A 16,501-nucleotide genomic window follows, 5' to 3' on the forward strand; every position below is an offset into this window, starting at 1 on the left:
CCCAGAGTTCAGGCCCCACGACTGGACCCAAAAACAAACAATAAAAAAAAAGTATATGGAATGATTGAATGAATGGGGCTTAAATAGGAATGAGTTTTTGAGGCAGGGTCTTACTATGTAGTTCAAGTTAGCCTCAAACTCACAATTCTCCTGCTTCAGCCTCTTGAGTACTAGGATTAGAGGCATGAATCACATCTAGCAACTAACATTAATTGGGCATCTACTGCAAGCAAAGAGGTGTGTGTGTGTGTTCTATTTTTTTTCTCTTTCTTTCTTCTTTCTCCCTTCCTTCCCTTCCTTTCTTTCTTCTTCTTTCTTTTTTGGTGCTGGGCATGGAATCCAAGCCCTTGTCCATACTATGCAAGTACTCTACCATTATGCTACCCCCAACCCTGTGTGTGTGTGTGTGTGTGTGTGTGTGTGTGTGTGTGTGTGTGTGTATGCTGGTACTACGGAGGAATGGAACCCAGGGCCTCAGGCATGCAAGGCAAGCACTCTACCACTGAGCCACCTTCCCAGCCCCATCAAGTGGGTTTTATTATATTTATTTTACAGATGAAAAAGTAGAAGATTAACAAAGCTAAGTTAACTTGCTCAAGGCTGTCCAATGAATTGAATTTGCATTTGAGTTTCTGTTTCTAGTGGGCTACATTGGGAGAGGGAGTGTTTGAGGGGGAATGGGGAGTCATGGAGGGGGAGGAAGCAAGGCAGGGCCAGAGATTTGCTTGGCAGAATTCAAAGCACAGCATTTTTTCCCCTCGAAGACTTGTGGGTAAAGCAAAGATCCTCTGGCCTGAGGTCCTAGACTAGGGCGGGGATGGGGGGCTGTAGGCAAATTCATCAGGGTTTTTTGTTTGTTTTTGTGGATTCCCAAAGGAACAGCTCTCAGCAGTATCCAAAGCTGCCAATTGTCCCTCCTTTGCCAAACTCTCTTCTCCCCGGATATATCAACAAGTAGATCCCTGAACACCTGCTCCTCTGTCTCTCAAGCCATATTCTCCTAACCTCTTCTTTCCATCATTGCTTTGGGCTTAGGCTGGGTCTCTCTCTTTCCACTCTTCCTATCTCCAACTGAGTCATTTCTTGGTTCTATATTTACACCTTGTGCTCTCAAACTAATTTTCAGCTGGATGCTTGACCTGTTTCCTGAGTTCCTGACACCCATTGCTTTCAGTAAGTAATTAGTGGTGGGATTTGAACTCAGGGCCAAGTGCCTGGTAGGAAAGCACTCTACCACTTGAGCCATACTGTCAGCCCTTTTTGCTTTTATTATTAAGATAGGGTCTTACATTTTTGCTTAGGGCCTTGATCCTGCCTCTGCCTTCCAAATAGTTGGAATTACAGGTGAACACTACCACTCCTCTCTTGTTTCACACATACCCTGGAGGGTACTTTTGACATACCAGGCACTATGCTAAACACTTTACAGATGAGGAAATTGAGACTTCAGCAGTCAGGTAAGTAGTGGGGAAACCTCAAATGAAATTGTGTTTGTGAGCTCATCTCCTCATCCCTCAGGGAGTAGCATCCTCTCCAGCCTCTGCTCACTCTTGTGGAGTAGTACCCAGCACCCATGCCCAGCACATAGTAGGACCTCAGGATGGTTCAACTGGGTTCCATGTACTACAAAATTCTGTGTGAGGATGGATCTGTTCCTAGAATTTCTCTGCATCTGCAATTATCTTCTTTATTAATTACTGTGTTTGCCATAAGGTAGGCTCCATGAGGGTTGGCAGCTTGGTCTGGCTTTAGCCTCTGTTGTGTCCCCAAGCACTTTGGGCAGTACTAGCAAACAACAGATTCTCAAAAAATGTATCTCGGGACTGGGAAGGTGTCTCATTGGTAGAGTGCTTGCCTTGCATGCATGAGGCCCTGAGTTCGATTCCTCAGCACCACATAAACAGAAAAAGCTGGAAGTGGCGCTGTGGCTCAAGTGGTAGAGTGCTAGCCTTGAGCTGAAGAGCTCAGGGACAGTGCCCAGGCCCAGAGTTCAAGTCCCATGACAGACAAAAAAAGTATATGGGGGCTGGGAAGGTGGCTCAGTGGTAGAGTGCTTGCCTTGTATGCATGAGGCCCTGGGTTTGATTCCTCAGCACCACATAAGCAAAAAGAAAAAAGCTGGAAGTGGTGCTGTGGCTCAAGTGGTAGAGTGCTAGCCTTGAGCTGAAGAGCTGAGGGACAGCACCCACACCCAGAGTTCAGGCCCCACGACTGGACCCAAAAACAAACAATAAAAAAAAAGTATATGGAATGATTGAATGAATGGGGCTTAAATAGGAATGAGTTTTTGAGGCAGGGTCTTACTATGTAGTTCAAGTTAGCCTCAAACTCACAATTCTCCTGCTTCAGCCTCTTGAGTACTAGGATTAGAGGCATGAATCACATCTAGCAACTAACATTAATTGGGCATCTACTGCAAGCAAAGAGGTGTGTGTGTGTGTTCTATTTTTTTTCTCTTTCTTTCTTCTTTCTCCCTTCCTTCCCTTCCTTTCTTTCTTCTTCTTTCTTTTTTGGTGCTGGGCATGGAATCCAAGCCCTTGTCCATACTATGCAAGTACTCTACCATTATGCTACCCCCAACGTGTGTGTGTGTGTGTGTGTGTGTGTGTGTGTGTGTGTGTGTGTGTGTATGCTGGTACTACGGCTTGAATTCAGGACCTCACACTCTTGGTTGTTTTTTTCTGTACAAGGCTGGTGCTCTACTTGCGCCATAGCTCTATTTTTGTCTCTTTGCTAGTTAACTCTAGATAAGAGCCTCTCAAATTTCTCTGCCTAGGTTGGCTTTGAACCTAGATCCTCAGATCTCAGCTTCCTGAGTAACTAGGGTTACAGGAGTGAGTGAGCCACTTGACTACCTGTCCTATACTTTTGAATCTTGTCTATTGCCTGCTCCCTTCACTAGCACAAAGCCAGAGGGTAACAACCTGTGTCTGTGTGCTCCTATACATCCAGAAGAGTGCCAGGTACACAGCAAGTGCTCCGTGCATGTAACAGTCATCCCACTGGTTGTGGACTCTTGAGGTGAGGGCTTCTCAGAGATCAGTGGGATGGAGGCCAAACCCACCCTGCCCCTGGCATGGTCAGTTGGGATACCAGAAGGGGTACACACCTGAAGGGGTACTCAAATTCAACCTCAATGCTGAGGTCACTCTCAGTCTTGTTGGCACACTCCACACTCAGCCGGAGCTCCCCGTCGTAGCTGCCACAAGTGGCAAAGGCGAAGATGGCAAAAACCTTGGGTAGCAGGGATGGGAATGGCTATAGTGAGCCTGAGGCATGTATGGGAGGGGTGCCCTCCTCTGGGCAGATGGGGGCTCAGCATAGGCAGCAGCAGATGGAGAGGTCTCCCCCCCCATTCCCTAATCAGGGCTCATCGGGTCCAAGTACAAGCTGATTACAGGGGTGTGGTTGTATCTGTGCTTCTGTTCTACCTCTCCGTGCTCTGACCTTCCTTCTTTCTACTTGTTCCTGACTCCCTGTCCATCTTTGTGGTTCTCTGTTCTCACTGTCCCTTGATCACTAATTTTGTTTCTTTATGTGTCTTTGTCTTTTTTTCTTCCAGAGGTCTCCTATCTCTGATTCTCTGCCTCTCCTACACCTCTAGGTAACTATTTTTTTCTCTCTGTGAATGCATGTCTTTCTATATCAGTGTCTTTCTGTTTCTTGATCCTTTTGTCTCTATCTCTATGCTGTCTGTCATGCAGGCTCTGGATGTTTCTCTCTGTCTCTCTTGTGTTTCTTTCCCCCACCATGTGCTGTTTTCTCTCTCTCCTATTTTTTTCTGAGTTATCTCTTTCTGTCTCTGTCTCTCTTTCTTACCCACCCCATTTTCTTGCCTCTGTCCCTGTGTCGATTTCCCTTTGGATCTCTGTTCTCTGTACTTTTCTCTCTCTTTTTGCTTTATGTGTTTCTCTCTTCTTTCTCTCATCTCTATATCTCTTTTATTTTCTCAGTAATTTTCATCTATTTCTACCATTTCCTGCCTCTCATTTTTAAAATCTCCTTTGCTATCTCTGGGTTTCTCTAGCTTTGCATTTCTCTCCCAGAAATCTGGCTTTAGGTTCCACCGCCTCTCTTCAAGAGGGGAGAGGTAGGACGTCACAACCTATCACTTCACCACAGGGGGTACCCCTCATCCTTATGTGACGTCACAGTCCGTCCATCTTCTGGTCTCAATCCTTGGGACCTCATCTCCTTCCATGCTCCCTGCCCTTCCTCCACGGTCTTCGGGATCCCACTACCATTTTCTCTTCTGAACTTCTCCCCACCCCCTCCCCACATGACCCAGACCACACTCACCCATTGCAGCACCTTCACAAAGCCAAGGGGCTCCTTGACCACCCGGAACTGACCCCCAGCCACGAGCTGAGGAGAGAAACAGTGGGGAAGGGTTGGGGGGGAGGTGAATAGAAAGGGAAGTGAGGGGCAAAGCTGTCAGGCAATGATCCCTAAGGATGGGGCATGTGACCTCCGGGAGGGGTGACATTTGGAAAGGGAGTGAGAAGGAGAAAATGACACCTTGAAGAACGAACAAGCACTAGAGAAGACCCCCTCCCCCCAAGGATTCAGGAATGGAGATGTCTGGGGCGTGATGAATCAGATAGTGGAAGAGGTCAGGGGTGCAGAAGATGGGGCTGGGGTCTGTTCTAGCTAAGGTAGGAGGATCTGAAACCCTCAATGGTGAATCAGATAGGGAAGAAGGTTGGTTGGAGAGAGTGAGGAAGGAGTCAGGGTTCAGGAGAGTGGGGGAGGGGGTCTTGAGTGGTGAAGGTGAGTCATAACAGGGCGGGTTGGTTAGCGTGGGGGAGGGGTCGGCAGCGGTAAAGGTGAGTCAGATGGTGGTGGTCGTCTTAGAAGATAGGGATGGAAGGGGTTGGTATTGGTTTGGGAGGGGCGAGGTTCCGTGGTGGTGAAGGATGAGATGGCGGAGAGGGTCTGGATTGATTGAGGTTGGGGAGAGCTAGGACATGGCTCCAGTGGGGATAGACGTTGAGGATGAGGAAACTAGGGGTTTTGGAGAGGCAAAAATCGGATCGTTCCCCTATATCTCTTCTCAAATAAGGGGTGGTCAGCTACCGGGGTGCAGTCTCTTTGGGAGGGGCGGGTGTCAGCCCTTCCCCACCCCACCCCCACACCTTCTGTCGCTCTATTTCCGAGCTCATCTGCAGCCCCCCTCAATCTTCCTTCCATTCTCCCCATTTTCTATCCTTTTGCCACCCTTTCTCCCGGCCAGCTCCGAGGCTCTTTCTGCTCCCATCGAGATCGCCAGTACTGATCTGAGCTTCTGGCGGCCCCCGCTGCGGCAGTGAGGATGGCCCTCGCTGCGGCAAAGAGCGCACTCCTTCTTTTTTTCAACCTCCCCTTTCCTCCCTTCGCCTGCCACAACCTCCCCAACCACAGCCCCAGGAACCAGGTCTCTGCTGCCCGGACACCATCTCTTAAAATTAGGGAGTCTAAGTGACCCCTGGGTCCGGTGGTAGGGAAGCAGTGGACTCTGTCCTTGGTACTGGAGCGCATACCTGATTCACCACGTCCATGTCTGCCAGCAGCAGCATCAGCAATGCAGGGGGCGGGAGGTGCTTGCTAGCAAGGGCGTGCGCGGGGCGCAGCGGGGGCGGTGCGCGATCGTTGGAACAGCCCAGGAGGGGGCAGCCCCGCCCCTCGCAGCCCCCGCCCGGCGCACCTGCGCACAATGCACAGTTTGCCGGTCTCAAGGGCCTTGCTGGTCGCCATTCCAGCCTGAAGGCTGGATCTGGAAAATCGTGCTGGGAACATCATTGTGAAAATAAAAGCTAGCAGTCTAAGGCAAGGAGGACCACTCATTTCTAGACTATGACCCTTTACTGGGCTATTAAAAAAAACTTGCTTTATTCACTTATTTAATCCCCATGCAGTAGGGGATTCAATGTTTTTACAGATGAGGAAAATTAGTCCCCCAGAGAGATGAAGTGACTTGCACTAGTGACTTGCACGCGGTCACACGGTTAGTAATTGGCAGTGCCCAGAACCTTTGCAATTAAAATGTAGTTCAAGAACGTGAAGTTCCTTCTTGAAAGTGCACTTCAAACAGGTCCAAAAAACTCCTTTCTTCTTGTTACTAAAACTAGGGACATCAAGGTCCATGATAGCTGTCTTGTTGCAAAATACAATAGATAAAATTCAGTTCAATTACACTCATACACTGAGAAATGCCCATAAAAATTACTAAATGCCTGATAACTGTTTTCAGAGGACAAAGAAACTTTTCACTTTATCTTTTCCTTTGAAACATCTGAATGTAGACTGTTTTGTGCTGTCCCTGAATTTTTTTTTTTTTTTTTTTTTTTTGCTTAAGGCTAGCTAGCAATCTACCACTTGAGCCACAGCTCCACTTTCAGGTTTTTTGGTGCTGAATTGGAGATATGAGTCTCACAGTCTTTCCCACCCAGGCTGGCTTCGAATTGTGATCCTCAGATCTCAGCCTCCTGAGTAGTTAGGATTACTGGTATGAGCCACTAGTGCCCATCTGTGTACCTAATTTTTTTTTTTTTGTCGGTCGTGGGGCTTGAACTCTGGGCCTGGGCGCTGTCCCTCAGCTCTTCAGCTCAAGGCGAGCGCTCTACCACTTCCGGTTTTCTGGTGGTTTATTGGAGATAGGAGTCTCACAGTCTTTCTTGCCCGGGCTGGCTTTGAACCGCGATCCTCAGATCTCAGCCTCCTGAGTAGCTAGGATTACAGGCGTGAGCCACCAGCACCCGGCGTTGTGTACCTATTTTTAAAATGTACAAATATGTAATGAATACTTCCCAGTTGCTGCCTTATTGGAGGAAGCAATACACTGGAAGGGGTAAGAGCATGGATTTTGGCATTTAGTTCCTTGAATTAGAATTCCATTTCTAATGTTTGACCTTGAATGTGTAAGATGGTTTAAAATGGTATGTATAAGATCACTGTACTGATTAAACAAGACAATCAATCACTGTAACACAGTTAGCACAAGGCCCAAGAAATGGTTTATTTTACCTACTTCAGTTCTCTGGAGTGTAATCACTTCTTGCCATCTCCTCTCTCACCTCCTCTTGCTTAAGGGGACCATCATTTCTGCCAGTTTTAGCATCTCCAGTCTCTTCCCCCTCCCTTCTGTTTTCAGCACAGCTATGGGAGTATCTATTTAAAATGCAAAGTTAACCATGTCACTACCCTACTCAAATTCTTATGGTTTCTCATTGTCTTAGAAACAAACCCATGTTTTGGGGGCCAGTAGCCATGGCTCTGTACTTCATCCCTCAGCAGTCTCCCTTCTCCCTTCTTTTATTATTTTTTGGCTGGGGGCGGGAGTGTAGGTTGGTTGTGGTACTGGGAGCTGTTCCTTAGCTATTATTATTATCATTATTATTTTATTGTTATTATTAAGGTGATATATAGAATGGCTACTATTTCATAAGTCAGGTAATGAGTACATTTCTTTTTGGACGATATCACCCTCCTTAGCTTTTTTTCCTCAAGTCTAGGTGCTCTACCACTTGAGTAGCACCTCTAGTTCTAGCTTTTTGGTAGCTAATTGGAGCTAAGATTCTCACAGACTTTCCTGCCCTGTCTGGCTTTGAATGATGATCCTCAGATCTCAGTTGCTTGGGCTGCTAAGATAACAGGTGTGAGGCTCCAGCCTCTTCTTCTCTTTCACTCTCTTCACCCTCCCTGCCCATGGCTTGCTGTCCTATTATATACCAGCACAACCATTTCAAGCATTTGTTTCAATGCTTAGTGTAACTCTCTGGAGTTCCAGTCTTTACTGTGGCTTCCCCTTCCATTTCAATGTGGCTTGATTGACACAAATGAGAAACCCCTACTGTGAGTGAGGTGGTGACTGTAAGTTAGACTGTCCTCAGTAGTGGCCCCATCCTCCATCATTCACTACAATGATTCCAATTCCTTTGGAGTGGAACTAATTCCCACTTGGGGTAAGCCTTGTTGCATGTCTAAGCCAGCTCAGTTTGCCCTGAGGGAAGCCCAACATGGCTCCTGGCACACAGTAAGTGCCTGAGAAGCCTTCCATGAAGGAACAAAGTTGGGGTGATAAGCAAAGGTGGAGCAAGACTCAGAAAAAGGGTAGTGGAGGTTGTGGCTCAAGTGGTAGAACTTCGGCCTTGAGCAGAAGAGCCAAGTGAAAGCAGAAAGTTCTGAGTTCAAGTCCCAGTACTCGCACTTGGACAGCTATGTGAGAGGAGAGTGGGTAACTCTTATGTGGTTTCAGGAAGGTCGGGGGACTCTGAGCAGGTTCCCAAGTGCTACCAGCCCCACCCTTTGTTGTCACCTATATTTTCTACTAATGGATTTAGGTTTTCTTCTCTTTCTCGGGTAGAAGACAGGAGATGGGAGACAGGGTAATCTCAACTTAGCCTCCTTGAAATTCCTGATGCCATAATAGGACCCTTCTTCCTAAAATACATTTTGTACCAGCCACCTCCAACCTCCAGGCCTTTCTACTGAGTCTTTACAGGCATCTTTATCGTTTCCTTTTCACTTGTCTGTCCTTCCTTCTTCAGTCTGCCCTGACTGACCCCTCATTGTGGAAATCTGCTTTTCCCTACCATCCAAGTACCTGCCACACCTTCTCTTTCCCCCTTCCTCCATCTCTGCCCAGTGCCCTCCTCCTCCCCCACCACCTCCGCTCTGTCTCCAGCTTTTTTTGGCTGCTGTCTCTTCCTCCTCCTCCTCCCTCCTTCCCTGACGCTGAATAATCAGGCCTAGCTGTCCTGGTTTCTGGAAATACCCATGTGTGGGCAGTAGCTCAGGGCTGGAACTGGGGAAGGAAGGAAGGAAGGATGGATGGATGGATGGATGGATAGGTGGATGGGTGGGGATGACTGGGCAGACCCTTCAGGGCAAAGATACCCAAATCCAGCAATGTGTGGTCCATGTCTGCCTCCTTCTGGAGAGGGGAGACACCAGCTTTATTGAGCATTGGAGGGGGTGATGAATTCAGATGGCATGGACACAGGCCATCTCATCTCTCAGGTCCTCTTCGTCAAAGCGGGAGAGGATGGACTCTTCATCACTGTACAGTGAGTTAGTGCCCTGTGCCAGCAGGTCACTGGCAGCACTGTCCATCTCATCCAATGTCAGACAACATGCATCTGCAATCTCCTGCTTGGCTAGAGCCACGAAGTGTGGGTCTCGGGCAAAGAGGCCCAGGCCCTCGGAGATGAGTACCTGGGGGATGCAAGTGGGATCACCATTGATCAAAGGCACACACATAATGTGCCTGACACAGAACATGGAGACTCCTTTACCTTCCTTCCCAAGTGCCCACCACTTCCCCTTACACCCCAGCCTCTTTGACTACATCACCCCTCCACAGACTTACAGCCTCCACCAAGCTGTCAGCGCTGCCTCTCTTGCGGTGGCTAGGGTCTGGGTGAGTTCCAGGCACGTGCAGACAGGTAAAGGTGCGAAGTGGACCACTGGATTTGCCAAGATATCCTTCCCCCGCTGCACCCTCTTCCACCAACAATAGTGGGGCATATAAGAGTCTTCCCCTTTGAGGAGGGGTGGCCCAGGAACCCTGAACCAGAATAAACATCAAAGGGACAGGGATTGACAGGAGGCTGTGAGGGTCTTGAACTCCCTCTTGAGTCTCATCCCTTTCTCTCAATACAAAAATAGAGTAATAGAGAACATATGTGTGCTGGGCTCCAGTGGCTCACACCTGTAATCCTAGCTACTCAGGAAGCTGAGCGCTGAGGATCATGCTTCAAAGCCAGCCAGTCCAGGAAGGAAAGTCTGTAACACATCTATCTCCAAATAATCACCAAAAAGCCAAAAGTGGAGCAGTGGCTCAAATGGTAGAGTGCCAGCCTTGAGTGAAGAAGCTAAGGGACAGCACCAAGGCCTTGAGTTCAAGCTTCTGTATTCCCCCCCCCCACAAAAAAATCTCAGAATAAGCAATAGATGTAAATTGGACTTGATGTTCTTTCTTTTCTTTTTCTTTTCTTTTTTTGGGTCTGATTGTGGGACCTGAACTCTGGGCCTGGGTGCTGTCCCTTAGCTCTTCAGCTCAAGGCTAGCACTCTACTACTTGAGCCACAGCGCCACTTCCAGCTTTTTTCTTTTTGCTGATGTGGTGCTGAGGAATTGAGCCCAGGGCCTCGAGCATGCAAGGCAAGCGCTCTACCACTGAGCCACCTTCCCAGCCCTGTTTTCTTTTTCTTTTTTCTTTTCTTGCCAGTCTTGAGGTTTGAAATCAGAGCCTGGGCGTTGTCCTTCAGCTTCTTTTTCTCAAGGGTAGTGCTATACCACTTGAGCCACAGCACCACTTCTGGCTTTATCTGAGTGGTTTGTTGGAGATAAAGCATTTCACTCACTTTCTTGCCTGGGCTGGCTTTGAACCATGGTCCTTAGATCTCAGCCTCCTGAGTAGCTAGGATTATAGGCATGAGCTACCAGCAGCCAGCTCATCTTTTCTTTATTTCCAAGTGTAATTTAAGTTATTTTATTTTATTTTTGGTCCAGTTGTGGGGCCTGAACTCTGGGCCTGGGCGCTGTCCCTCAGCTCTTCAGCTCAAGGCTAGCGCTCTACCACTTGAGCCACAGCGCCACTTCTGGCTTTTTTCTTTTTGCTTATGTGGTGCTGAGGAATCAAACCCAGGGCCTCAGGCATGCAAGGCATGCGCTCTACCACTGAGCCATCTTCCCAGCCCCAGTTATTTTATTTTTTTGTTTTGTTTTATTTTTAGTGACAAGGTCTCATTATATAGGCCTGGCTATCCTGGAGCTAGTGATTTTCCTGCCTCAGTCTTAGAGGCATATACCACCATGCATGGCTTCTTTTCTCTTCTTTTCCTTCCTTCCTTCCTTCCTTCCTTCCTTCCTTCCTTCCTTCCTTCCTTCTCTCTCTCCCTCCCTCCCTCCTTCTTTCCCTCCTCCCTTCTTTTTATTATTATTATTATTTTTTATGGGTCCAGTCGTGGGGCCTGAACTCTGGGCCTGGGCGCTGTCCCTGAGCTCTTTAGCTAAAGGCTAGTGCTCTACCACTTGAACCACAGCACCACTTCTGGCTTTTTCTGCTTATGTGGTGCTGAGGAATCGAACCCAGGGCCTCATGCATGCAAGGCAATCACTCTACCACTGAGCCACCTTCCCAACCCTCTAGTACTGGGTCTTAAGACCTCCCTTGAGATGGAGTATTTCAGACTTTTATGCCCAGACTGGCCTTGAACCATGATTCTCAGGATGTCAGTCCCCTGAGTAGCTAGAATTACAGGCATGAGCTACAGGTGCCCAGCTTAATATTCTCCCCCTCTCCCTCTTCACTCTCTCTTTGTTTCTTTCTTTATTTCTTTTTCCTTCTCTTTGATTCAAATCTGGCTGTTTTTTTATTTGTTGTGGTGGAGATGGTACTCAGGGCCATCCTTTACCATATAAAGCAATTGCTCTACCACTGAGCTCCACTCCTAGTCAGAAGCTCCACTCCCTTCACAAGGCCTGGGTTTAATTGTTGCTGCCTAATAGCTGTGTGATCTTTGGCAGATCAACTTCTCGGCCTCAATTCCCTCATCTATAAAACGGGAGCAGTAATACCTAGCTCACAAGTACAATGAGGATTATGTGCACTCGTTCACATGTGTCCCATTTTGCTGACAGCCTGACGGGTAGTATGTTTGATAAGTTCAACTTAGGCTTCCCCACCCCTGCAGACCCCAGCACCTCACCTGAGCTCTGCCAGGCCCTGAGTTCCGCCCACGATGATAGGTGCCTGGGATGGGTAAATCTTCACAACTTCCCTGGCGTTGCAGACACTGGATGGTGAAGGAGGGCTTTCGATCTGGAGGCAAAGAACAAGGTTGGTCCATCTTTATCTCTCAGTTCTGTTTGTCCTTAGGAGACCTGGAGGGCTCATCCAAAATCTTTTTATTTTTGTGTCAGACCCGAGGCTTGAACTAGAGCCTGAGCACTGTCTCTAAGCTTTTTTGCTCAAGGCTAGCACTCTACCTCTTGTGCCACAGCTCCATTTTCAGCTTTTTTCCCTGTTAAATTGGAGATAAAATCTTACAGATTCTTCTGCCTAGATTGGCTTAGCACTTTTATTCTCAGATATCAACCTCCTGGGTAGCTAAGATTATATGGATGGGCCATTGGTACCTGGCCCCTCAGTCCTACTCTTTTTTTTTTTTTGCTAGTCCTGGGGCTTGAACTCAGGGCCTGGGCACTGTCCCTGAACTTCTTTTGCTCAAAGATAGCACTCTACCACTTGAGCCACAGCACCACTTATGTCTTTTTCTGTTTATGTGGTGCTGAGGAATTGAACCCAGGGCTTCATGAATGCTAGGCAAGCACTCTACCAGTAAGCCACATTCCCAGCCTCCTCATTTCTATACTTACCTGCAGGTGTGGGGGGCAGCAGACGTCGACGTTGTATGTGGTGCCCATTTACGAATCTCTGGGATCGTTGAGGTGGCAGAAGGACTGGGGTTGGCATAGTCCCTGCTTGTTCATCTATATAGGAGAGCCTGTGCAGAAGGGTCAGGTGTGAACTGAGGTCTGGGACTCAGTGTTGGAGGTATGACCATAGTCTTGCCCTCCCTGGGTGGTTTCTTTTCTTTTTTCTTTTTGCCAGTCCTGGGGCTTGAACTCAGGGCCTGAGCACTGTTCCTGAGCTTCTTTTTGCTCAAGGCTAGCACTCTACCACTTGAGCCACAGCGCCTCTTCTGGCCTTTTCTGTTTATGTAGTACTGAGGAATAGAACTCAGGGCTTCATGCATGCTAGGCAAGCACTCTACCACTAAGCCACATTCCCAGCCCTGGGAGGTTTCTTATGTGGTGTGCCCAGTGTACCGGTCAGGAACTTCCTCTTCTTCATTCTGACTGTCTTGCCCTTTAGTAACCTTGGGCTGAGGACTTCCTTCTTCTGGGATAGTGAACATGAGAGCCCCAGAGTTTCTCCTGGAGAAAGCAATGCACATTAAGCAAATCAATCAGGCACTAGTGTCTCACACCTATAATCCTAACTACTTAAGGGCCTGAGATCTGAGAATCTAGGTTTGAAGTCAGCTTGGGCAGGAAAGTCTATGAGACTATTATCTCCGATTAACCACCAAAGAAGCTCGACTGGAGTTGTGGCTCAAGTGGTAGAGTGCTAGTCTTGAGAGAAAAAGCTAAGGACAACACCCAAGCCCTGAGTTCAAGCCCCAGTATTGGCACAAAATAAAGCAAGCCAGATTTCCCCTTCCCCCAATATATATCCCTGGGTTCCTGTTTCCCATGCTGTATCTCCTACAAAAACACTGAGCTTTACAATTTTTTTTGAGGAACAGTCACACAGCATAAATGTAACTTTTCTGTGTTGGTAACTGGGGCTGCTTGATTTTTACTCAAAGCTATTGTCCTACCACTTGAGCCACAACTTTACTTCTAGCTTCTTGGTGCTTAATCAGAGATAAAAATTCTGCCTTGGCTGGCTTCAAACTTTGGTCCTGATATCTCAGCCTCCTGAGTAGTAAGGATTACAAAAACAAATAAATACATAAGTAAAGAGGAAAAGACCCAAAGTTTCAAAAAACTCAAAGTTGTCCTGCTGAAAAGACAGCATCAACGTGACAACCACGAGTGTTTGCAGGGAGCATAAATTAGGTATTTGGTATGTATGATGTGTCATGCATTATGCATTTCATTATCCAATGAAGTAAGTGCTATTCTCATCCCCATTTTACAGATGAGGAATTGGAGATTGTAGAAAGAAAATGTCTAGTCCAAGTTCACTTAGCAAATGACAGAGCCACTATTTAAATTCAAACCCAGTTGGCTCTATATCATATACTTTGCATTGCTGTTTTCATGACTCTTGTTATCTTCTATTCCCACTCACCTAAACACTTCCATCCTTCTCAGACTTTCACTTGAGGGCTTCTAGGCCCTTCTCCTATGCCCCCCAATACGGTGGCTAGCTCTTGTTTCCCTTCATACCCTTTCCCAGATGTTAGACTGTACCTGTGGGGCTGTGATGCAGCCTGGGGCACATCAGGCTGTCTGGAATTTGGACCCCCCACATCATCATCACTGGGCCCGGGAGAGAGTGAATCTGGGAGACTTTCACCAACAGGCAAAGACACAGAAATCCTGGAGCTCCGGCGAGATGGCGGTTGAGAATCCATGGGGGCCTGCAGAAATTCATGAGACTGAGTTTTTTTTGTTGTTTGTTTTTTTTTTTTTTGGTCAGTCATGGGGCTTGAACTCTGGGCCTGGGCACTGTCCCTCAGCTCTTCAGCTCAAGGCTAGTGCTCTACCATTTGAGCCACAGCGCCACTTCTGGTTTTCTAGTAGCTAACTGGAGATAAGAGTCTTACGGACTTTCTTTCTGGGCTAGCTTTGAACCTCGATCCTCAGATCTCAGCCTCCTAAGTAGCTAGGATTATAGGCATGGGCCACCAATGCCTGTCTGAGACGGAGTTTTATATTAGTGTTACGTCTAAGTCATTTGGTTGGTGGCATGTATCTTTCACTGCTCCATGAGTTCCCAGGGGTTTCAATAAAGATTTTTCTAGCTGGGTGCTGGAATCTTAGTTACTCAGAAGGCTGAGATTTAAGGATGGAGATTTGAAGCCAGCCTGGGCAGAAAAGTCCCCATGAGAGTCTTATCTCCAATTAACCACTCAAAAACCAGAAGTGGTGCTGTGGCTCAAGTGGTAGAGCACTAGCCTTGAGTATGAAGAGGCTCAGGGACAGTGCCCAGGCCCTGAGTTCAAGCCCACAACCGACCATAAGAAAAGATTTTTCCATTGTGAGCCAAGTACTGGTGGCTCACGCATATAATCCTAGCTACTCAGGAAGCTGAGATCTGAGGATCATGGTTCAAAGCCAGCTTGGGGAAGACAAATCTCCTGAGACTCTTATAATCAACCAGCAACAAGCTGGAAGTGAAGGTGTGGCTTAAGTGGCAGAGTCCCAGCTTTGAGTGAAAAAGCTAAGCAAGAACTTGAGGCTCTGAGTTCAAGCCCCAGTACTCAATAGTTTTTCCATTTGGGGAGACAGCATGAAAGTCATGTAGGGGTTAGAAGGAATATTTTAAACTCCAGAGTTCCTGGGGAAATTAAAACTTGTCCTCACTTTGTATGTTTCTGGATCTTTCTGAGCCTCCTCCTCTCTTTCTTGTTGCTCTTCTTCCTCCTCTTCTTCCTCCTCCGTGTCACAGGTGAGGGCCTGCCGAATCTCAGGACCTAAGTCCTGTAGGCTCCTTAGACCAGCCTATGGGGATAAAAAACAACAATAGGCTGGAGGGGATGTGGCCAAAAGGGAACCCTACTGCATTGTTGGTAGGAATGTAAACTTGTTCAACCACTTTAGAAAGCAGTATGGAGGTTCCTCAAAAGACTCCACATAGAGCTCCCCTATGACCCAGCAATCCCACTTTTGGGCATTTACTCAAACTATCACAAACAAGTGTATACTAAAGCTATCAGCACAACTATGTTTATCACAGCATTATTCACCATAGCTAAGATATGGAACCAACCCAGATGCCCCTCAGTAGATGAACGGATGAAGAAAATGTGATACACACACACATAAACACACACACACACACACAATGAAATTCTTTGCCTCCATCAGAAAGAATGACATTGCCCCATTTGTTAGGAAATGGAAAGACTTGGAAGAAATTATATTAAGTGAAGTAATCCCGGCCCAAAGAAACATAGGTCCCATGGTTCCCCTTATTTGCAATAACTAGTACATGTCTAAGACTAGCAGAAAAGGTCAAAAGCTATGTATATATGACCATATGAGATGATGTTAAGTGAAATGAACCCCAAGACAGAGACACAAGTGGTTTTTTTTCTTGCTGTTGCTTTTTTAACAAACTTATAATGTGCTATGTGATTTTTTTGTTTCTTTTGTATACTCTTCCCCCATGGTATAAACCCTGTTTTCACTGTATTTGATGTCGGTGCCCTGCATATTGTATACACACTTTTCTAATTTGGGGAAGGGAAGGGAATAAACAAAATGCTTAAATAGGGATACAGGTTAACCCATTGTAACAATGAGATGTACAAGACACTATGTTGAAAACAACTTTACAACTTGTGGGGAGGAGAGAGGGAGTAGTTGGGGAGGTGGGAGGGAAGGGATGGTAGGGGAAAAATAAATGAAGAGGTAACAATGCTTGATAGGAAATGTACTCATTACCTTACTCATGTAACTGTAAACCCTTTGTACACTATTTTTTTACAATAAAAATGTATTAAAAAAACAACAACAGGGAAATTGGCAGCTCAGGGTTTACATGCATACAAGGGTGCGCACATAGGATGGGTTCTCAGCCACCCCTGACTCTCTATTGGGCCTGGGGTCTGACTTTCCTCATCTATGACATAGGTTTCATGAGATCAAGAAAGAGGTCAGGCTGTTGCTGATGGCTCTCGCCTGTAATGAGATCTGAGGATCGTGGTTAGAAGCCAGCCTGGGCAGGAAACTCCATGAGACTCTTATCTCCAATAAACTACTCAAAAAAAGCCAGAAGTGG

General features: G+C 47.0%; 2 protein-coding genes across 2 annotated transcripts in view; both read right to left on the reverse strand.

Moving 5' to 3' along the window:
- Syp (synaptophysin) overlaps window positions 1-5,660 on the reverse strand; it is a 15,755-nt gene extending 10,095 nt beyond the window's left edge. The window contains exons 1-3 of the mRNA XM_013032386.1: window positions 5,520-5,660; window positions 4,300-4,365; window positions 3,110-3,234 (exon numbers count right to left, since the gene is read on the reverse strand). Of these exons, the coding sequence (XP_012887840.1) occupies window positions 3,110-3,234; window positions 4,300-4,365; window positions 5,520-5,555 (227 nt within the window). The 5' untranslated portion in view covers window positions 5,556-5,660. The remainder of the gene's footprint in view (window positions 1-3,109; window positions 3,235-4,299; window positions 4,366-5,519) is intronic.
- A 3,301-nt stretch (window positions 5,661-8,961) lies between these two features.
- The window catches only part of Cacna1f (calcium channel, voltage-dependent, L type, alpha 1F subunit), a 41,076-nt gene continuing 33,536 nt past the window's right edge, over window positions 8,962-16,501 (reverse strand). Inside the window, exons 42-48 of the mRNA XM_013032356.1 lie at window positions 15,082-15,219; window positions 13,966-14,135; window positions 12,814-12,921; window positions 12,361-12,488; window positions 11,691-11,803; window positions 9,347-9,544; window positions 8,962-9,192 (exon numbers count right to left, since the gene is read on the reverse strand). Coding sequence (XP_012887810.1) covers window positions 8,962-9,192; window positions 9,347-9,544; window positions 11,691-11,803; window positions 12,361-12,488; window positions 12,814-12,921; window positions 13,966-14,135; window positions 15,082-15,219 — 1,086 coding nt within the window. The remainder of the gene's footprint in view (window positions 9,193-9,346; window positions 9,545-11,690; window positions 11,804-12,360; window positions 12,489-12,813; window positions 12,922-13,965; window positions 14,136-15,081; window positions 15,220-16,501) is intronic.

Source organism: Dipodomys ordii, unplaced genomic scaffold (assembly GCF_000151885.1).
Source record: "Dipodomys ordii isolate 6190 unplaced genomic scaffold, Dord_2.0 Scaffold154, whole genome shotgun sequence".
In the NCBI taxonomy this organism is placed as follows: Eukaryota; Metazoa; Chordata; class Mammalia; order Rodentia; family Heteromyidae; genus Dipodomys; species Dipodomys ordii.